This window comes from Excalfactoria chinensis, chromosome 4 (genome assembly GCF_039878825.1).
Source record: "Excalfactoria chinensis isolate bCotChi1 chromosome 4, bCotChi1.hap2, whole genome shotgun sequence".
NCBI classification, from domain to species: Eukaryota; Metazoa; Chordata; class Aves; order Galliformes; family Phasianidae; genus Excalfactoria; species Excalfactoria chinensis.
In genome coordinates this window covers 71,022,439-71,045,455 of record NC_092828.1, presented here as the reverse complement: position 1 = coordinate 71,045,455, position 23,017 = coordinate 71,022,439, and the positions used below count along the sequence as shown (strand labels likewise).

The following is a 23,017-nucleotide window of genomic DNA, read 5'->3' as shown; positions in this document are numbered from 1 at the left end:
ACTCTCTTCTTATTTGACACAAGATCCATTATCAGTGACAGCGTGAGTGTGAACATGGGCTCGATTTGAAAAAGTACTTAGGATGAGGTAACGGGGAAAAAGCTTTTTGTTCCTGACTGTTGAGAAAAGGAAAAAAAAATCATTTATGTCAGTGCTATCAGCTAATATCTTCCCAGAAATGCTCCCCTTCATGTGTAGTATTGTTTATGCGCTGCATTTGAGTGCAGCCAGTTTAATTAGCTCCCTAATGAAATATTGGATAGCAAAATGGAACTTGTATCATTTGCTTTTATGCTTTTGTTCAACTACAAACTGGGGCAGGTCACCGTGCACACTGAACTAGACACCGTTTACTTTCGTGCTGCATTTGAATAGAACCCATTTAGTGTATTGAAAAATGCTCTCTATTGAAATTTTCAAACAAAGGGCTAAAGTGCTGTCCTCTTAGCTTTCCGTGCTGTCTCTTATCTCTCCTGTATGAGATTAGAGGGAGCCCTGCTTGACAAAGAGGCAGATTACCAGGTATCTGATTTTTATTGGGCTCTACGGTAGATTAGTCTGTCTTTGTGGCATCAGCAGAGCGTCGATACATTCCGCATTCATGGAGTCTTTTTCATCTATTTGAAGAAAACTGGTAAATTGGTTATTCACTGCTTTAAATGGATTTGAAATTATGCACTTCGAGTTTTACTCAGTTCCCACTGAAATCAACAAAAAGCTCCTGTTGGCTCTCTACCTTCTTTTTTGTTTTGTTTTTTTTTTCTTTTTCTTCTTATATTAGTTTTGGTAGGTATAGTAAGAAGTGACATGGGGAAGAGCTGGTGGCCTCCCCAGCAGGTAGGCATGGGGCCGTCTGTGTCTCACCCGAGCCATCCTCTCTTCAGGGAGCCTACTGCTGCTGCCTGCAGGAGGGAAGTCCAGCACCTTGTCTTCTGCCTCACCCTGGAGGGCTGCCTGCAGTTCTGTGCTAGAGCTTTAAAATGCAAAATTGGATTCCTTTGCACTTGTGCTGAAACCCAAACATTTCAGGGAATGTGTCAATCCTAATGACTTTCCCCCAAAGAAGTGTTCTCTGTTCTGAGGTGAAATTCTTCATCAGAGCATGAAGTTCACAGAGACAAAGCACTTGTCAAGATACTCACCTGGAAAGTCAAATGACAGTGAAGGAAATGACTGAAAATGATATCCTAGCACCTAGTACAACATCAGTCATCTCTCTTTCTCATTCTTTCTCCTAATTGTCCCTTGGGAGCTACTTCAGAACATATAAATAATCAAATATTTATTGGAGCAGCAAGACAGGCAGATTTGCTCCACAGTGCAGGAGCCAGGTACTCCCATGTTATGTGCCTGAAATAAGCTCAAATCCCTCTGCCACCTAGTTGTTAAGGGTGCAGAGTGGCATGTTCAGTAGTAGGTGTCTGCTACAAATGCCTTGAATTCAAGCCCCATTTCTGTGTCAGACATAGCAAATAAAGCTGAGCCTCCCATGCTCAGATGAAAGCTGCCAGGGTTAGATTTCTGGATTTTTGAGGAGGAGCAATTCCTTTTTTTCCTACCCTTAGGTAGAAAATATGTGATGCCTGGTTATGCTTTTACACACTGTAGTCTTCTGGTGAGCAATACTGTCAAGTCTAGGGAAGCTGTCACCTTGCATCCACTATTGCCAAGCCTAATAAGACTTAGCACTTCTGTAGTGCATTTTTATGTTCAATGTGTTATAGGGGTATTAAATCAGGTTCTGCAGTCAGCTGAACTATTTCCCTGTTCATTGCTCAGTTTTGCTTGACAATAAGAACTTAGGACAGAAAATAAAGAGCTTCATTGCACCAGTGGAAGCAACAAGAGAGACTGGGAGAAGGACTGTATTACTGTGCCCAACAAGGGAACACGCTTTGCAGTTCCCTTGTGTTCAGCTGGGTTGTTGGAAAGTACGATAAGACAGTGTCTCACTTCATCCATGCTTCTCGCTTATAAGAAAGAAGCATCTCTGAGGGTTGGCTCCGCTCCAGTGACAAGAGCTCGCCCTTGCTTTTGGCACATTAAGGGAGCTCTTGTGCTTGTGCTCACTGTGTGCTTCACCAGCCCTTGTACGCAGTCATGCTCTGCCAGGAATCTGTAGTGGTACTGAGTGCAGAATTTTCTTGTAACTCATGGAGCTTCTGCTGGAAATCTTCCAGGTGATTTTACATCCTCAGCGATGACATGCACAAAATTTCACACTGGCCGTTCAACTATTCTCTATTAATTCAACCTAATAGAACAGATGTACCATTGCTTTACGGGATCTCTGTTAAAGACATGGAGTTTGCAGTTGTTGCCATGGGGTCTGTTTTTTGTTAGGGTTTTGTTGTTGATGATGATAGTTTTGCTTTGTTTTTTGTCTGATTTTTTTAGGATGGTAGAGTCCTTCTGAAAGTAGTTTTATACAGATAATGCACAATAATGTTAAATGAAGATAACTAACACTTCACAATGAAGAGAAATGGAAATATACACAATGCTGTCATACTCAGAGATCATTTGGAAGGAGATGAATCAGTTAGCAAGGGTGAGGTGAGTTTTGGCTTGGCAGAACCAGGTGGTTCCAGACAAAGGTACCGATGCATTTTCTGTGGCCCCTTTGGCACCAGTGCAGTTCCTTTGCAGAATGCAGGGCCAGAATGGTGCTGGCACATTCCCTGCAGGCTGGAGTTGATGACAGTGCCTTTATCTTCCCCATTCCATTATTATTATTATTATTATTATTATTTTAATTAAAAAATGACAAAATTAGGGCTTTGGAGATTGTTACAGGCTGCAGATTAGCCTTGGAGTATCTCTACAAGCCCTCCTACATTATGCAAAATTTTCATCCCAAGAATCTCGCTTTGGACTATAGAGTCTTATACTGCTGTCTTATATTTTATCTTTGCACTCAGTTCTTTCTTCATTTGGAGCCACTTTAATGGCATATTTACTTGTACATTTTTCAACAGGGTATTTTTTCTGCTTTATTTTGACTGATATGTGGTGTGATGTTTTTTGTCAGCGTGCCATTGTGAAAAGTAGACTGGAGGAGGAAGAAGAAAACTGTCTGAGTTGTCCTTCCTTTTTGATGCATATAACTAATTTTTCTTTATGAATTCTATGTTATAAGTATGTGGAATTCCAAAGACTTCAGTTTCTGCTGAGTGCTACAACTCAGCTCTAACAATCACATTTAAAAGGTCGTTTTGAAATTACAGTAGCTGAATCTGCCTTCTGATCCTCACCCATTATGCCCACCCTCTTTAGTCAAAGGTGCCTACACCTTATGCTGTTCCTAAGTCCTTCCTCCACTTCCAAGATACATTTGCTTTTTTAATGTTCTGTCTGCATGTTCTATAGCACTGTAAGGTAGATAGACAAGGCACACTGGAAATGTATAAAAAGCACTATTTGTTCCATTCTAGTTTCCTTAGTTATCCTCTTTGTTATTCAGGAGTGTGAGATGAGTTTGGTACAGGGTACTTTGTTACAAGGTTATTGCATCATTCAGATGTGAGTGTGGTATTCCCATTACCACTCACAAAATCTTTACAGCATTTGCTAAGAGTTACACATTTCAAACAGCTGCAAGTAAGCATCGAAATCAGAATTGAAACATATCAAGGTGAGGGACAGAATGAGGCTGGAACTGCTTCTCTGTTCTGCACGACAAATGCTGTAGCAGTGGTTCAGACTATTTGAAGTATTGGTACCTAGCTCACTCCAAGATCTGCAGATTGAGTACTGCATCTCTTGTTTTTGCATTATTGGTGGTACAAGACTGAAGTGTACTTTTGCTCTTCTTTTTCAACTATAAGAATGGATCACCTTGAACTTTTTTTTCAGCAGCTGGCTGAGTAAATGCCATACATTTCTTGTTTTCCCCAAGCGTATTCTGACTAGAACAGGGTTGACCTGATCAAATAGGAAAAAAAAGTCACCAAAGGCTAGAATTTGGTTAGGGTTCTCTGGGTGGTATGAGAAGCAAGCAATGCATGTACTTTTGCTCTGAGCTGATATGTTAAGGTCTATGAAACGAAATCCTTCCAGGTGATAAAAAGTTAGTCTTGTAAATAAACTGAGCGAATATCTGTCTGAATTTTATTTTCCCTTGCAATTTGTATTCAGTGGAGTTGAGGGTTGTTTTTTTTTTGTATTCATAAAACGTACATATATAACAAACATATAAAACGGCTTCCTCTTTATACCTGGGTCTTAAACTCAGAAAAGCTTAGGTTTGTGTGTGTATTGCCTGCTTACTCTGTGTGAATGAATAATTATCTGCATAAATTTTTATATGCAAAGCATTCACAATTTCCTGGATTTAATATAGTTAAAAAAGAAGAAGAAAAACAACAAGTTCCTCTTATCAGTTTTAAATTTGTCTCCTAACAGTTTCACTTAGTGATCCATTGTACTTTTATTGTGAGAGTAAATAACTGCTTACCTATTGAATTCTAATTATCTTATTTCTCTATCATTTACATCTTGCTTGTCTTTAAACTACACAGTCTGTTTAGCGTCTCCTGACATAGTGGGTTTTCCACATCATTATTCTACTCACCTGTTTGTAAATCCCTTCTATTTATACCTAAGTGTTCCGAAAAAGTGTCAAGAATAGAACAACATATTCCACCTCGTGTATAAGTAATGATTTAGCATCATTTGCCTTTCACTTTCTGTGCAACTTGCTTTATTTTTCATGCTGTTACATTCTATTAGTAAAGCTTTGCACAGCAAAGAGGTTTTTGTTGAGCTGCTCATTGGTGTAACATAGGTCCTTTTTCTGAGCACTTGGAGCAAGCAGCTGGAGGTATTTTGCATTTTTCAGTGTAAGTTTCCATCTACTGATTCACATGACTTTGCTGGCCTTCTTATATTTACAGATTTAAATAAGTTTGTGCCAACCTACATTGCACTGATTCAGTGATCACCCCTTTCTAAATCAGAAATGCAGGAGCCTCTTTCCTGGAATAGAATTGTCACTGCTCTGCAGATGGAATTCTGAAGTGGCAAATTTTCTGTTTCTAAATATATACTCAAAAAAGAAAAAGAAAAAAAAAAAAAGGACATGCCTCCAAAAAGGTTGGAGTGCAGTGCAGGGTTCTCTGGTTATGTCTAGCGAACCAAGGTGGAATAGCATAATTGAAATCAATGGAGGTAATCCCATATCATGCTGTTGTAACTGGGAAAAGGTATGGGTCCTCAATTTACCCCTAAATCTTTCAAATAAAGCCATCTGCTCAGAAGTTTGGTCAGTACAGGTTTTAAACCATCATCCAGACAATAAAAGGAAAATGAATGATTCTGTTAGGAATACAGCTTTTTGTACATAAAAATGAAGCAACCTTGAAAATCTATTGACTTTCCAGTAGGTTAATATTTTCTACCAGGTCACTATAGCCCATAAAAGTCAAGCCTGAAAACAGATGAACAGAAGTTCTTCTCAGTTGCTATAAATTGCAGAAATTTGCCTGAATACTTACCAAATGCATAACACAGTGAAGTCTGCTATTTGAACTCTGGGGTCTAAGTTTAATGGGAATCGATACACGTACCAACTCTGTTTATAGAGACATTGTTTCACAGGCACCCCAGCTCAGATTTTATAGTGTGGACTTGCTTATTAGTAAGATAGTGGAAACCCTTTGAAAGTTTATTCTTTTGATGGTGATTTTTTCTCTGAGCTTTCTAGGTGTCAAAATGTGCAAAATGTGAAAGTTCAAGAGTTGAAATGCCGACGGGAAGTTACTGTCTGTGTCAGATGGCCAAAAAAATACCAGGTGTGGAGCTCTCCAGAAAGCCTCCGGCTTCTGAGCTCTGTTGGAGCCGGGTGAGAAGGGAGACACTCACCAGCTGTGTCGGGCTGGCCCTGCTCTGGGCTCACTGCTCTGCACTTCCAGCAATATTTCACACTTTCAAAGAGTTGTCTTTATAAAACGCTGCTTGTTGTAACTATCAGAACTTCTGAAGTATGTAGGAGTTGGGCATGGGATTCAGAACTGAATGCAGAATAACAGTTTTCTTGCAAGAATTGCAATTTCTGCAGTTTGCGCACTCATTTTCTTATTGTAAGTGCTCTAAGTTTCAGCGGAGGCATAATTGTCATTGTATCTTAGAACTGTTATTCTAAAAGAAGCTTGGCCTGGCCTGGAAAGCAAATGAAAATAGCTACTGAGAAGCACTGAATGGTTTTGAGTCCATTTTAAAAATGATAAGCAAAGACTCATTGCTGCGAGCTCTCCAACTTTGCATTACAGAAAGGGAAATTTCTTCTGCAGCCATGAATTTGGAAAAGATGCAGAGAACTTTTTCCTCTGACACAACTTCTGCACTGTTAGACCTTAAAACATTAATTATTTTTTAATTAGTGACAAGTGTCTTGGAAAATCTTGGAGCCTTTATTATAGATGTGTTCCTGTTTGGTATTCTGCTTTGTTTAGGTTTCAATTATTTAATTACAGGTCTTGATATGAAACTAATCATGCATGCATCCATACGAATCTGGCATACTGACAGGATAAAAATCATTAAACAGTCATTACTATAAACTGACGTCGGGCTGTAATTTTTGCAGCTAACGGGGGAGTTGATGCTTGGTGAACAATCCAATTAAAACTGGCAACAAAAGACTTAAAATGTCAGCCAAATTGCTTTTTAATAGTCAATGCAGCCGTCACAAAACATAAACATTAAAGTCCCCGTAGTAGCATAAAGCTTCATGGTGAAACAATTCTAGAAAATGAATAATAATTACTGCATCCTGAGAATTCTCTTAATAGATGTGCACTCATTAAAATACTTTGTTGGTTAGATTCTTATGAAAAAGTATGTTACCCTTGATACTTCTTTATGCTTTTGTTTTGAAGGTTTTATTCGATATTTTATAGATGTAATTTCTAATAATATTCAAAAATGCGTGTCTTAGTTACAAAGAGTTTAAATAACTGCCTATAGATAAGCTTTGAATGAAAAGCAACTTAGAAATGCATCGAGGTTAACTGAGGAAATGATCACAGAGAACTTTTATGACCTATTAATGCCACAAATGATGTCATCTTTATGAATTTTAAATTACACCGGATTTCCTTTGGAAGTTGAGCAAGAGCAATAGGAGAAGCTTGTCAAAGCCCATTTCCTAAAGCTGACTGTCTGAATTAGTTGGTTCCAAAGTGACCTAAGGGGTACCTGATGGATGCGCAGCTCCTGTCTTTACAGGAGTGTAAGAGTGCAGCTAAAACTCCTGAACCCTTGTAAAGAAGTAGGGCACAGCGGCAGCCTCAGCAGAGCGGTGTCAGCAGGTTGGTGTGTCTGAAAATCCACATGCTTTCTTGCAGAAAACCTAAGTAAGCATTTGAGAGACTGACTTGAAAGCTGTGAGTTTACGCCTAGTCTGTTACATTCGTTTTCAGGCTGTTTGTATGTTGCTATTTGGTCTTTCCGTAGAGTTTTTCTTTTCTTTGTAAAAATAATCGATTTGTTGTTTACCATCACTTACACATGTAATATTGTCTTTCCTCCAAGCAAGAGTAGTGCTATAGGAGAAGTGTCAGCATTCTGAAACAAAATGCTAGCAAGCATCAATGGCAGGAATAGATCTTTTTGTAAAAGTATTTCTTTTATTTGTGGATTAAACTATGAGGGACAGGAACCTGCTGCCTCTAGGGATAAAAGGCAGAAGCAGTCAGTCTGCTCATTTTACACTGAAGCATATTCTTTAGCTAGTACAGAGTAATTTAGATACCATGTAAAATCATTAGGTGAGTGACAAACACCTTTCTGCTCAGCTCTCTGGCAATGGCACGTAACCTCCTTCCTAAATAAGACATCGTTGGTTTTTCGGCAGCCAGGATTTCCGTGTTCCTTTTATTTAAAAAATATGTTTTTTCTCATATTGAGAACAATAATTCTATATTTAAATGAGAACTGTTGAGGATTTTAAAATTATTCCTTCCTTTAAAATTATTCTCTCTTCAGAAATGAAACTTTAAATGGACATATATGACTTCCAAAAGTAATGTCTCCTCTTTATTTCTGTGGAAATAGCACTAACTTCCACTTCTGGTGTTGAGGTACAACATAATGAAATAGGAAGGTGCTAGTTTTCAAGTAGCCCTTTAAGTCTGTAATTTGTCTTAATTCTTCTCTAAGAAATCTGTTAGCTGAAGGATGACGGATGTTAGTCTGTGAAGCAGGATAGAAGTAAAGCTGAAGGAAACAGTCTGGTGTACTACGAGCTCTCTGCTCTGGTCAAGAAGGAGCCAGTAGGATTGTTGGGAGAAGAATGTCCTACTGTAATTTATGTATTAGTTGCAAATTATTTTATAGATCAGACTGCTCAGAGGAGAGTATAGGAGGGGGTCGCACGTATCTGAATATATTCAAGGAGAGACAGATAAAAACATTTATTTATAAAAACATTACTAAATTCATGTTATTTGGATGAATTTGAGATAGATGTATACATTGCCATATAAAGCCATAGTTAAATTCTGCACATTTCCACTTTGCAGACACATTTCACAGCTATTATTTCCTCCCCTCCACAGGTTACTATATAACCACAGATAAATATATTTTTTAATACTCCCAATAGTCATATAACAGTCACTGGAAATATTTGTAAAGATGTTCTTATCAAGTCATTTGATGTCAGCGTGATATCTATAATAAAAGCATATGGGGTACTGTTTTATTGGATAAAACAGACGCCTTCATTCTCTTATGTAAGCTATAAACATGTTCTTTGGAATATTATGAATGTAGGAACTGGTCTGTATCTCTCCCTATGCTCTCTTGTTTAAGTCATTCTAAAAGGATTGTCTTTAAAGTGAAGTAAGTATATGAGGATAGAATCACAACTACTGAACGAGCCAGAAAAGCTTCAAGCCCCTTTGTTTGTACGTGTTGTTAATGATACAAATAGATGGGTACTTTTATTTATGTCCTGCAAAATAATGTCACGAGCTGCTGCTGGATGTGATACAGTGTTCTGGAACACTAAGCCTTTACATATGCAGATGGAAGAAGCTGGATCTGGGATTTGTGCTTGAATCCAAAGTGTTCAGGCACTTACACACAGAAGGAAGCTTAGAGCAAGGCTGAGTGCTGCCAACCAAGTGGTAGCTTGGTGAGTTTCCATAGATCGTGTGATCCCTGGCACCTCTTCCCAGCCAGCTGAGGAGCATGCAGGGCAGGTGGTGCTGCTGCGCTGGTTGTGTCCCAGTGTAACTCACAGGTTTAAATAGGGTTTAACATCCTTTCACATTTCTGTAGAGCTGCAGGATATTTTATGTTTATCAAACTGCTCTGTCTCATGGCAAGGCTGGAAGCTGAGCAGGGCTGTATCTCTCCGGAAGTTGTGGCAGTCAAGTGGACAAGTCCTCTCCTTGGCCATCCTTGTGCAGTGAGTTCAAACAGTGCAGGGGTTTTTACATATTTGGGCCTGTAATATGGTTAGAGCTCAGCAGGCCTGCTTCCTGAAAATGCATCAAAATAGCAGGAACACATATGGGGCAGGTAAGAGGCAAGCGAGCAAGGTTACCATCTGTCATAGAGAGGTTGTTAACGAAATGGTTTAACGTGTCCATGTTCCACTGAACCACTGGGCTAAATACATTGTGTATTCAGTATGATTTATAGTTCCTAATTCCATTACCCATAGATCCCTTTTTAAAAGCCCTCACAGCTAATGAATTTAATGACATAAAGGCCAAAACTTGAATATATATCACTCATTCGAAAGCCATCTATAACTGAGGAACCATTAATTTTTAGAGCCATGGCTGCTTGCAACCTATTTTACCAATCATAAATTGCTCTTTAATGAAAATCTGTTCACCTCTAAGGTCATCAAAATTTGCTGCCAGGCTACCTGTAATTGTCAGGCTTTTGTAAAGCTGGGCTTACTGTGTAAGCCATAATCTCCCTTGCTTTGTTCAGAGTTTTTGAATAGTGATTGTAATGTCCCCAGTGACCTACCACCAGTAGAATTTACAACTTGTGATATTGAATGAACCCCTCACTTTTAAGTAAAGGTGGGAATTATGCATTCTCCTGAAATACTGCCTTTTAGCTGACTGAGAGCTGTCAGTCACCACCTCTATGAATGCTGTGTGATATTAAGTGTACCAGCAGCTGCTTGATCTGCCAAACCTTTGGAAGCACAAGCCAGTTGGTGAGGCTGTTCTCTTGTTCTCCACTGTAGCTAGAGTGCTGTGCTCCTTCTCCCTCCCCCCATGTTTTTTCCTTGACCCCTGTGATTCCGACACCAACAGGCCTATCATGTCTGAACATGCTGCAGTGATTTACAAGGAGATTTGAGATGATGGATCCATACTATTGTGCTCTTTATCACCTGCAACAAATGCTGTGAAGGGACTGAGTAAGATTGTTTCATTTCTAAGATGTCATATTAATTGACATATATTTGAGCATTTCACACAGATGTGATGTTTTTCATATAAATATTATATGTACAGAATAGTGATGCTTACAGACATATGAAGAAATTCCATACAGTAAAGCTATAATTCAGGCAATTCAGCTGGATAAAAGCACCTCAGGAGCTGTGATGCTTTGCTCCCTTTTGGCAATGCTTATTTTTTACAAACACCCTTCAGTGTGATTATATTGTCAGGTGCTTCTGTGTGAAAATATTTAAAACTTGTCTATTATCTACAATACAAAGCATTATAACCTGAAACTCATTGCTGGTTGCAAACTACAGCGCCGAGATGGCACCTTACAGTGCAGTGTTTATGTCCAAAATTATTCTGCTTCAGCAGTCAGACTCCCAAGTTAAAACACTGAGTGATGGAGTTAATTAAAGAGGAATAGTGCTGTTGGAGCTCTAATGGTCTACAGATATAAGTGCCTCTAAGTGAGGCAAAGTTTGTCAGGAAAGGTAATGTATTTTATTGCACTAGCTGATATAGCTGGGAAAAAAAAGAAAAAATAATAGATGGCTTTAGGCCCACAAGCACTTCTTTTGGGTTTGAGTATATTAACACTTGTATCATCAGAATGATAAGAAAAACACTTCCACCCACACACCCAAAAAAAAGAATCTTATCAGTCTTATTACAAGAATTTTACAAAGTAAAAATTGACAAGCTAGGCATACGGTGGGCAAAAAAGACAAATGCCAGATTCTTTTGAATCTTGAAAGGGAGAATATTATTAAATTCATCCTATCAGTGAAGTTAGAAAGGGCTGCTGCTGTGTGACAGCTCCCTAGTGATAAATCACTGCCTTCCCTTCTCTAATGAGTTGAAACCTCCATTCTTTGGCGTGAAAATTTCTCCCACATCTTTCCTAACCTGTGTAAAGAAACTGTTTGTTTACAGAGACAATTCTGAAATAGCTGTTTCTAATTTTCCTTAATGCTGCAAAGTCTCCAGTATTTTTTTTTCTGCTTTCATCATGCTATTAATTGATGTCTTACCATAGAGCCTGGCAGCATCACCATTGTGACAACAGCAGCCCAAATACAAAAGACCTGTTAGTGAAAATTCCTTGTACTCTCTATAGCTTGGAGTTTTCATGGAGTCACAGATTGGCTTGGGTTGGAAGGGACCTCAAGGATCATCAGGTTCCAGCCCCCTACCACAGGCAGTGTTTCCAGCCTTTAGATCAAGTACCAGATAATGTTGTAAGGTATTGGTATTTGGTATCAATATTATATGTAGATAAAATCATTTATATTGTATGACTTGCAAAGATTTTCAAGGCAATCTTAAGTAAGCCAGCATTTGTTTATTTGAAATAGACCAAAAATGTAAATTAAAATAATGTTTTATATTAATCTTCCAAAATAAATATGGACTTCAGAAGGAATTTTAGTTGAATATATCACTGTTTCACAAGATAGTATACTCAGCAAAGTTACAGAAAGAGAAAACACTGACCTCTGTAAAAGCACAATAGCTTGCTGGTAATGCTCCCGCCTTTCCTTTTTACATTGCTATGTGAAACTGGATATTTATATTCTCATAAATTTTGCTAGAATGAAGTATCTTACAAGTACTGTAGTCACTTTGGCCTTAAAGAACGGGTTTTTATTGTTGTAAAAATAGAAAAAGATGTTCTGCACAAAGTTCATATGAAGTCTTTACCTTTCTTGTGGCCTATATAAAGAGGCTGCACAGAGGCTGTATGTCATTCAGTGCAAATGTTACTCACTTTTGTGAAAGAGATGAATGGCTGTATTTCCTTTCTCAATGTGGCTAAACTTGACTGTGCTGAAGAAAAAGCAGAAGAAGCAAGTTGGCATTGGGAAATTTTTAGTATTCTAATTTCACCATTTTTTCCTTTAAAGTGATCTAGGAATTATGAGATGGAAACTATTAATGTGTGTTGTATGACTGTAAGGGATCCAAATGAACTTAACTACTGTGGTACAAGAAATATAAAGGAAACATTTAATGGGTCCTATATGAACACATTAGACTGTTTGACTGTATTTAATATAACAAATTTGTCTTATTATCACAATACAAATCTGCCTGTATTTTATGTTTGTTGAGGCTGTTCAAAATGCATAGCCCAAGACCTCTGTTAATTTTTCCTTGGCAGTGAAACCCTGTTTTTTCTGTACAGCCCCTAAATGATGATACACCGGGTTCGTTCTGCAGTAAGAGTTGGCAGTGTGGTATGAAATTCTAGTCTTGGCTATATCAGCATATCTCCATACTGATTAATAATGGGTTCAGAACCCCCTCGTTGTTATGTACTTTGCTTAGTTGTTCTCTCCTTCTATTAATCTGTCTGAATGTCCTGTGGCAGGGAGGTCCCTAGAGGTCTCTAAGTTTCTCTTGCTTGGTATGTGGACTTAGAGTCTATGTGACCTTTAGTTTGTATGCTCTCATTGCATTATAATGTTTATGTTGCGTAAGACCATATGGTTTGTAGAATTCTTCAGAGATGTTTGATAATTTATGTTCTGGAGGATTTACTGATTGAAAGCTGGAGGGGGAAAACTGAAAATATAGAGAGCAAAACTGTAATGCAAGGGCAAATTGGTGTTAAAGATACTTTCACAATTTAGTCCTCTGACAAAGTGCTAGAAGCAAAGCATTTTGTGAATATAGTAAGCCATCTAAACACCAAACTGTGTCTGAAGGAGTAAGTGCAAAGGAGATTATCAAAACAGAGCACAAATCTATGCATCAAGAGAACAATCTCATTTATATTTTTTTAATGTATTTACCTTTTCTCAAAATATATCACAGGACAAACAAAAGGAATTCAGAGAAATACAGCAAATAATTATGGACTTGCAAAGGTCATTAGGACATTCATGGAAACAGAATAAGTCTGAAGCCAAAATCCCACAGAATCAAATCTGGAATGGAAGGAAACAATGTAAAGACTTCAAAGATCAATTTATTATTAATATGTAGCACTCCGCAGTATTAAGGGCTGTATTTAATTCATAATTCGTCCACTTAGACCCAGTACATGCATTTCATTGTAAAATTGAATTTTTTTATTCTGTGGTTTTTTAACTGTTGTCTTGAGCATTGAGCTTGTTTTCTCTGCAGAGTGTTTCCGAGTTCTTCAGTGCCCATTTACGTGGATTGGATGCAAGACTCTGGGCAAGATCCTTCTGTCAGACATGTCTTACTGTGCAATGCAGAAAGACCTGTTCCAAGGCTCTGTTTTTGTAAATAGGATTGTTATAATTCACTTCTACTTCAGAAAAAATTACTTATTGGTTTGTAACTGAGTAGTACTATATCCATAGAATAGAAAGATTGACATCTCTGAGCATATGCTGCTATTTAGTTCATTAAATAATGACTTGCAAGGTAATTTTTACTCAGCTGAGACATGTCTGGTAGAATAAAACATACCAATAAATAATGAATTTAGGAACTGAAAAAAATATTAAAATATTTTGAAAGTACTGCAGGTTAGATGCAAACCTTTTAATGTTCATTACTTTTTAATATATTCTTCCTGATATACTTCACTCAGTAACAATACAGGCTGTTGTAGTGTTGTCAGTGAATGGTAAAACTGTTCAACTACTCTCTTTTACTTCATGGATATGAGAAGTGTAGTGAAGTATGCTTCAAAATTGTTAGGAAAATGGCTGGTTTTAAAAAAATAATTGTTTTGGATGGTGGTAGTTAGTTGATAGAGTTTCTTATCTCTGTTTACTCGGGGCCCTGCCAAATCGTGACTGTGCAGATTTAGATACAACGCTGTTTTATACTCCAAGAAACAGTTTTTTGTGGTGTAAATATGAAGTTAATGAGATGTAGACTTAGTTTCAAGTAAAATAAAAAATAACTTTGCTAAATCAGGAAGTCTGTAAAAGCTAGTTGGAAACTCAGGGCAGATTCTCAGCTTGATGAATTCACAATGCTTCATTGAAGTGAAGGTCTAATGCAGAAGACCTGTCTTCAAATAACCAAAATACTTCAGAATGCAATGTGAGGTTTTCTTTGATGCATTAGCTGCAGGAAGGGGTGACAAGTGTGATAATTAAAAAGGAATCCCCCAGGAAATCTGGTGCATTAATTTACTGTGAGAAATAGCACTGGGATATACTGTGTACCCCACCAACCAGAAATACTTTATGGTTCATAAAGCACAACCAGCTTATTGCATGGAACAAACTAACCTATTAGTCAGCAAATGGTAGCTATTGTCAGCACAGGGACAGTAAAAGGGGAAGAAAGGAACTTAAAGGTGTGTTGCTATACTGATTCCACAGGTTTTTCCCATTTACCTAGAGAAGCAGTCACCTTGGATGCTCAACATTTACTGCATAGCTTTTGAAGTACTTTATAGCATCTATCTGTGTTTCCTGGCAGCAATTTTCTAACTGACAGGACAGTAGTAAGACCATTGAATTGTTTGTCATGCAAATTGTAGTATGTATAGTAATCCTGCAAATCTTCTGTAGACTGGATACAAGATTGGGAAAGTCGCTGATCAAATACTTGAGGATGCTGAACATCAAATGATATGTCCAAAATTTCAGGAGCTTCAATTCTAAAATAGCAGGATACAGGATTTACTGAGATTAATTATTATATGAAAGTGCCTTTGCAGATTATTTCGGAGCTCCGGACTGTTGACTCCAGTGATTTAATTTACTGAGGCCTCCAATTTTCTAATATGCTTAGAAATGCTTTTCTGGTATATGCAAACTAATATTGCAGTGTAAACCCTAATGCAACTGTAAGAATGCTGCCTTGATAAAAGATCAATGAAATTAAAAGGATTAAGCCTGGGCCAAATCCGTGACAGCTTTGCTTACCACAGCATAGAGAAGCTTATGTGGAGCACTAAACAACCTTGTTTCTCCAATTGGGGTAAATCGTGGCTGTCACAGGGAAAAAAGTGCTGTTTTTCTGCCAGCTACTCAAAGAAGGGAAGGGGCATGCTCTCATCCTTCACCTTGAAGACAAACTATGTCATAATTTCTGGAAAGCACGTGTTGTAAACGAGTGGCAGCAGCAGTTCTTCACAGGGAATGCTTTCAGGTTCACATGGGTCAGGGCCACAAGTGTCCCCACACCATGCCCCCCTCACCACCTGCTCTGTGGTTTGACCCCTGGGCTGCCCTGCCCACCTGCCTTCAGCTTCTGCGGGTACGTGGTTCATTCAGTCCGTGAGATGGCCTTCTCCTAGCTGTCATTTCACAAATGCAGTACCGGGGTAGGTGAAATGTGTTGACCATATTTTATAGAAGGTATCTATTAGGTGGTAGGAATTATTCTGTTATTTCTCTCTTGATATGAAGTGCCGAACTAATTCTTATATTGTGTCTGTTTTTCACTGCTCTTCTTAGATGAGATTTATACCTCATGAAATCAATTGATGTATTTGTAGCAATTCAGTGTCAACTTGATTTATTTATTTCCCCCAAAATCCTGGGATAAATTAAGCAAAAGTTATATCTTCATTTTTTTTCTTTTTTTTTTTCTTTTGTTGATCTAACTACAGCGCTGAAGAGTGTATCTGTATCTAATACTCTTCATTTCAGTAGAGTGTTATATCTTAAATTATTTCACCTTGTTCTAACAGCTTACTGACACCTGAGTTAACATGATCAGTTGCACAATGCTCACAGTGCTTTAATCCCATTAAATCATATATCATCCCCATGCTCTCCCAGTGTTTTGCAAGCAGTAAGCCCCTGGGTTTTCTCCCTGTGTTGTTTCAGACATGCCGGGGAGCCCACACAACCAGTTCACATTCAGACCTCTCCCACCACCGCCTCCACCACCACATGCGTGCACCTGCACCAGGAAACCACCGCCAGCGGCCGACTCTCTCCAGAGGAGATCAATGACAACCCGCAGCCAGCCCAGCCCTGCTGCCCCAACACCCCCCACCAGCACACAGGATTCTGTGCATCTCCATAACAGCTGGGTCTTGAATAGCAACATACCGCTGGAAACCAGGTATGGACTAATCTGCTCTACACAGCTTATATGAAATGTTAAAGTGGGGAGAAGGCCTGACACTGACATGAGAAGATGAGGGACTGCAAGGTTACCATGCAAAAGCAATTTGATTTGAATCCATGTTGTGTAGCCATGTGTGTGTTTTTTTTCACTTGATGCATCTAGCTTGATAGAGCTTGTAAAAGCATGTGTTTTGCAAATTTGAGTGAGACTGATTTACTTAAGGTGTGCAGATTATGGCTTTGAAGGTATGTGCTGCAAAGGCTTGTATTTATGTGCTTGTATGACCATCCAGCATTCTCCCAGGGACATTTTGTAATCATCAGGTAGAAGTTTTGTTTAATTGGTGCTGTATGGCACTTCTGGTCTCGGTCAGTCTTCAGGCTTTGGCTTCCTGACAATAAGAAACAATAGGAAATAATATTAAAATAATATTTTCATCAAGGTATATTTGGACTTTTTATTTATACATACAAAGAAGCCCATCTGATAATAAAGTTATACGAGTACAAGGCATGTATGGAGCATGAGGGAACTAGGAGGGGAGTTCAATTTCAGGTTCAGTCACAATTTACGTAAATAATATATTCTGAAAATAATGGAAAGCAAATACACTCTGTATCCAGCAAACCTGTGAATCAGTACTCAACATTCTGCCTGCAGAAGTGCACGGACTGCTGCTTCTGTTGTTTTGATCATACGTTTTCTTGTTCCCTCTAAGTATTACCTAATTTGTTGGATTTCAGCAAATCTGTGTTTGCTGACTTGATACAGAACACAAACCCTTGATTTTATACTCTCTTTTTCCACTTCACTGTGAGCAGAGAATCAAGAATTTTAGACTAGGGTTTCCTCTAGGTCTTGTAAAATGATAGTTGGTGAAACACAGGTGAATCTCTGATGTTCAACTCATCTGATCAAGAGAATATAAGGTAATATGTAAAGTGTTTTCTTGCTTATACACGTATATCCTATGTGTGTTGCCACTTATCACAGTTATCACTGAGACCTGCATATTTTCTTTTATAGAAATAAGTTTTTATTTTATTACGGAATATAATTTTAGTATGCATCTTTAAGCACTTAACTGCTGCTAATCAGAAGTGTTAAATTCAGGTGTTCTTTTTTTCACTGAAACGCTGTTAAGTTAGGATTGAGGAATAAATTGATTCATTTTACAGTCAAATTTTCCTTATTTATCTTAAGGATAAATCACTAAAAAAAAAATAAAAACAAAAAAGGCTGGAAGCTTTCCTCCAAAAGGAAACGTAAGGAAAATTTTAGTTCATTAAGTCCCTCATCTCAGTGTGTTTCTTCAAAGTAGAGTCCGAAAGACAAAGTTATTTTTCAAATGCTTATATTATATTATAATATATATAATATATTATAATTATATTATAAAAATTATAATAAATTATCAAAATAGAAATTTGTCATTTAAATCTTAGTCAAAAGAGAATATATTCTTCTTATTGAACAAGAATAGTTCAGGGAAAAAAAAAAAAGGCAATAAAGGAATAATAGTGAAATAACATACATTGAAGATAATAAAAAATACAAGTTTCAAATATTAATACATCAGTATCATTGAAATTCCATTGCTTTTTAAATGCACTTTAAAAAAATCAATATTCAAGATATGGCTAGGATCAGAGCTTCTGCTTACATCATCTTTATAAAGATAAATTTCCGTCTCTTGTGATGTAACAAGCTTATCTGTCCATACCTTCTGCTATGCGAAAGGTTTTTCCCTAGGCATTGTGTGCCAACTGAGTATCTTTTGGTTTCCTTCAATCAACACTTAAGTAGATCTTAATTAGACTTTCTGCATCCCTATTCGCTATTTTCTCTTCAGACTTCCTTGCTGAGGAAAGTACTTTGCTGTTTTTAATCTTCTGTTCTATTTTTTTTTAACCTTTTACAGCTTTCATACTTCTCATAAGATGCATTTTGTAGTGTAATTTCTTAGTACCTGCTTACAGATAAAACCTCTAACTGGATACAGATGAAAGTGCTGTGCAGTGGACTAGGGATTCAGACTCTAATCCGTACTGCTAGCGACCTTTTGGCAATTCACTCCCTCTGGGAATTTCCCACATTCCTGACCTCCAGTGGTAGTTTCAGCTTGTTTTTGCCTGTCTTTAACAGAGTGATTCAGCTAGAATTGAATAAAAACATTGGCCTAATATCTGGATTCCCTTGCCTGACTCCTGTATTGATGTTTATCTGTCCATTAAAAATAATCCTGTAAAATAAAGGGCAGCATGTCAACGGCAGCTGTATTTCTGTGCTAAGTCTTTAATAGTACAAAATCTACCTAATATCTGCATACTAATACAAGTAAGTCGATTTTTTTATTTTTTTATTTTTCCTAATTTGGAACATTTGCAATCAAAAAGAAGATTTAGAGACAGTAATTTATTCCCTGCTGTAATAACTGGGTGGAAATCAGAATGCACATGTTCAGCTTTTCTATTCAACCATATCTCCTGTTAATCCATAAACAGCACATGTGTTTGCATGGTTTAGCTACAGCCACATAGTATTAGAGACTTTTCAGACAGAAAATGATTCCCTAAAACTAATTGTGTGACTCTAAATCCTGTTCACTCTGCATACTCAGAAATTAGGCAAGTTTATGAGGCTGCTCATAATGTGTCATATTTGTGTAAAAGAAAATAATGTAGTTCTGAAAGCGTTTAACGTTGGTGGGGCTTGTTCAGCCTGGAGAAGAGAAGGCTGCAAGGAGACCTCATTGCAGCCTTCCAGTATTTAAAAGGGGATTATAAACAGGAGGGTAATCAGATGTTTACTCAGATAGTTCATGACAGGAGAAGGTTGTAAGCTCAAGGAGGGAAGGTTTAGATTGGATGCCAGGAGGGAGCTCTTTAGTGAGAGCGGTGAAGTGCTGAAACAGACTGCCCAGAGAGGCTGTGGATGCTCCATCCCTGGAGGTGTTCAAGACAAAGTTGGTTGGGGCACAGGGCAGCCTGGTCTGGTGGCTCTACCTGTGGCAGGGGGCTTGGAACTTAATGATCCTTGGGGTCTCCACCAACCCAAGCCATTCTGTTTTGTGATTAGAGATGTATTCTTATGCAGTTGGTCTTTGAAACCTACTTCAGGCTGGAAGAGTGTCTAGGAAAGACATTTATTGTGATATGAGTTTGAAGAGGCTTTTTGTCGACTAAAACTTGGCTATATTTTTTATTTAAGAGGGCGATTCTGAAACACAGTTTTGTGGGCTCATCCACAAAACATTCTTGGCAGCACCCAGCTTACTGGCCCAACTGTTTTCAAAGGAGAAGGGCAATGGCTTTTGCAGGCTCACACCAGCCTTTGTCAAAGCCAAGAACAGTCCAGAGCTCTGCCACTGCCAAGTTCTCTGCCCTCCTGGTGGTGGATCTGGCTCTAAGCAACCCAAGTGAAGGGAGGAATTAGGAAGGTCTTAAATCTTCCAGTTACAAGTCATAGAGTAGCTGAGGATGAAGTAACTGGAGAAAAACTGTACTGTAGCTGCAGAAGACATAACATCTCTGTGTCGACGGACCATTGCGCAGCCTTCAAATGCGCATGCAGATTCTGCATGCACACAATTGGAAAAACAACTTATCCATTACTGAAATGTCATATGAACATGCAGTGATTTCATTCTGTCACACAGAAAACTAATTTGTATTACGAGAAAAAGACTGAAAGACTTTTCACACCACATAAAAACACAGGAAGCATTGATTCTCGTCTTCAGGATAATGTTATTGGGCTCTTAGATAAATTGATTTCTTCTGCTCCCCCAGAATAAGTACTCACAACCTATTGCCTGTTCTCCTCCTTTCCACTAAAATAATTGGTTTTTTGCACGTTTCATAAGATACTTTGCTCTAATGTTTCAAATCTTATGATTTACATTGTCATCATCTCTGACTGCCCCATCTGAACATTACTGCTTTTTATGGAATATGTATTAAATCCTGACAATTCAAAGGAGTGTTTTTTCATTTTCTCCATGCTCCATTAGTTGACTCAGTGTTTGTTTTCATAAATCTCTCATTTTTTCCATTTTTTCATTTCTGTGTTTTTTTTTTATTTTATTTTCAGTTCAGTTAAATTCCAAAAGAAGAAAACAGTTAACATCAAAGATGTGTTATTAGCTTACAGTACTCCAGATGCTCCCTATAGCATGTTACAAACCCCCATAGTTGAACATGCTTATTTTGAGTCAAGTTTTACATTTAAATTACTTAAGCATTTGAATTATTTTCTGTCTACGTATTGAAAATCATTTTAATTGTATTTCAGTGTGTTCATTTTTACTCCTGTATCGTGCGTTAGTATTTTACATATTTGCTCGTCCCATTCTTTTTTTAAATCACATTTTTTTTTCTAGTTCCTATAACCCATTTAGCAGTGTTGGCAGTAAGGTTAATGCTGTGCTGAATGGACTGAAATCTCCCTTCAATGCGCTGGCAATGAGCCAAGCACTGTGAAAAAGACAGCTTAATTTAAGCAATCTTATCACCGCGGTAATAGCTCCTCTAAAGGGACAGTAAGGTACCAGACCATGAACCTGAGATTCAATTATCATTAATTTATATAAAACTTAGAAATACTAGAATAATAGGAGAAGTATTTGGGGTCCAAGGGAGGCAGTTGTGATTTTGCAGCAGTATTTCAGAGCCCTTAAGTTTGGTTGTGACTCCAAACACGGACATTTTGAAAGTCTTAGAGTTTAAGTTTATTGAGCTCCTTGTGTAGGTTGTATCATTCTTTTATATATTATATATTTATATGTGGTGCATGTTTAAGGCTCTGGGTTTATGTTTTCCTAAAAAGGTCATCTTGTTTGTGATGCATTGTAGACTAGGGGAGATCTTAGCAACTATCAGTTAGCAAGGGAAACATCCGGTGCGATGGTTTTCCCTTGTTCTTTTTTAATCAAATTCATAATTGTTCATGCTCTTCAAAAATACATTGATAGCCTTTCCAATTGCAGAAACCTTTACATACTCCCTGTTTAGACTGTAGTAATGCTGAAAGCAGAAATAATTACAGAAAAATGAATATATATGAATATACTAAGGAACATTTCAGAGTGAGCCCTTGAAAATTTGTTATTTCTCCTTGGTCTCTTGTTTGAGCATCCTGTGAATCCAGCCCACAGTGAGGAGATATAGAAAATAATTCTGTGCCTTCTTTGTTTTGCAGTTCAGGTTCTCCATAGTGAACAGAATGGCTTTTATAGCTCCCAAAGCATGCAGGTGTTGGTGATCGTAAACCACCAAGCAGTGAGACAATTATTATTTGAGCAGTACAATTCATTAGGAACCTGTTCATGAATGGAGCCTTCCCCTAGGTTAAATGACCATCCTTGTGGTTATTCCAAATATATATATATAGGGAGCTTCATTTATAATTCTTCCAACATTCTTTGGTATTTGCTATTTTGACATATCTCTTGTAATTTGTCATTTTCTACCTAATTAAACAATAAATCTAACCAGTCGAGAGACTGATCATATTAAAAACCAGCACGTGGCAAGGGGTTTAAATCCAGTCCAACTCCCGTGTGTTTTCACCAGGCAGAAGATCTAAAAAAAATTTAAGACTTCTGAACTGTAAAAGATGAATTGAAAAGAGTAAATATGACAATGAACTTAAAATAAAAGCTGTAAATATGACCTGAACTTTAATAATGCACGAATGAAACCATTCTTTATAGAAATAAAAATGTAAACATTTGTCAGCTACAATGAGTTACAATTTTAATGTCAGCAGCTGTGGCACTTGAGGGTCCTTCCTTAGAAAAAATCGAGATCCAGTCACTTTAGTCAGTGTGGCAATTGCTCATGTACTCTCCTGTAATGTTTATTTGGGAAAAGCTATGGTTTAGATTTCCCTGGAACAACTTGATCGTATATGTATGTGTAAGTGGTTTTATGCTGCCTTAATGTAGTAACTTGAGCTGTCATGCTGCATATAGTCTATGCTCATTATTTTGAATAATGGAAGATTATATAAAGTAATAAATAAAAGTAAAGATGTGTTGTTATTTTATGGCCACCAATAAGAAAGAGCACCTGTTATCTTTCTATAAAACATAGTATTTTCATTTGCAAAAGCAGAAAGGGACTAGAATATAAATCTGGAAGGAGAAAAAGAATTCCAGATTAATACAACAGGTCTAAGCTGATTTGGAGAACAGAGACTGTGTAGCAGAAAGAGTCACAGATCTACAGTATAGCCTATCATTTTATTTGTGAAAGAAACATAGATACGTGGAATGTTATTGCCCTGAAATGTGTATCTAATCCCTAGTTTGCTACTTCTAGGAAATCTGTTTTGGATAACTAGATAGCATTTACCATAGGAAATATGATACACATCTCATCAAGTAAGAAAGGCTGATAGTATGATTTGTCACTGTGGATTTACACCTTGGCTTTTGACCGCATGGACATTTGAACATAGACTCAGATGTAGTACTAAATTCAGGTGAAATGTTTACAGATACTTATAGGAGGAAATTCATGGCAAAGCGAACTATGGGTGCCTGTCTACTTTAGTTACCTCATGTTCTTTTCTTT

General features: G+C 37.7%; 1 protein-coding gene across 7 annotated transcripts in view; it reads left to right on the top strand.

Moving 5' to 3' along the window:
• Positions 1-23,017, top strand: part of TENM1 (teneurin transmembrane protein 1) — an 813,967-nt gene that overhangs the window by 650,249 nt on the left and 140,701 nt on the right. For all 7 annotated transcript variants that reach the window (XM_072336858.1, XM_072336859.1, XM_072336863.1 and 4 more), the window contains one exon: positions 16,193-16,433. In XM_072336858.1, the coding sequence (XP_072192959.1) occupies positions 16,193-16,433 (241 nt within the window). The remainder of the gene's footprint in view (positions 1-16,192; positions 16,434-23,017) is intronic.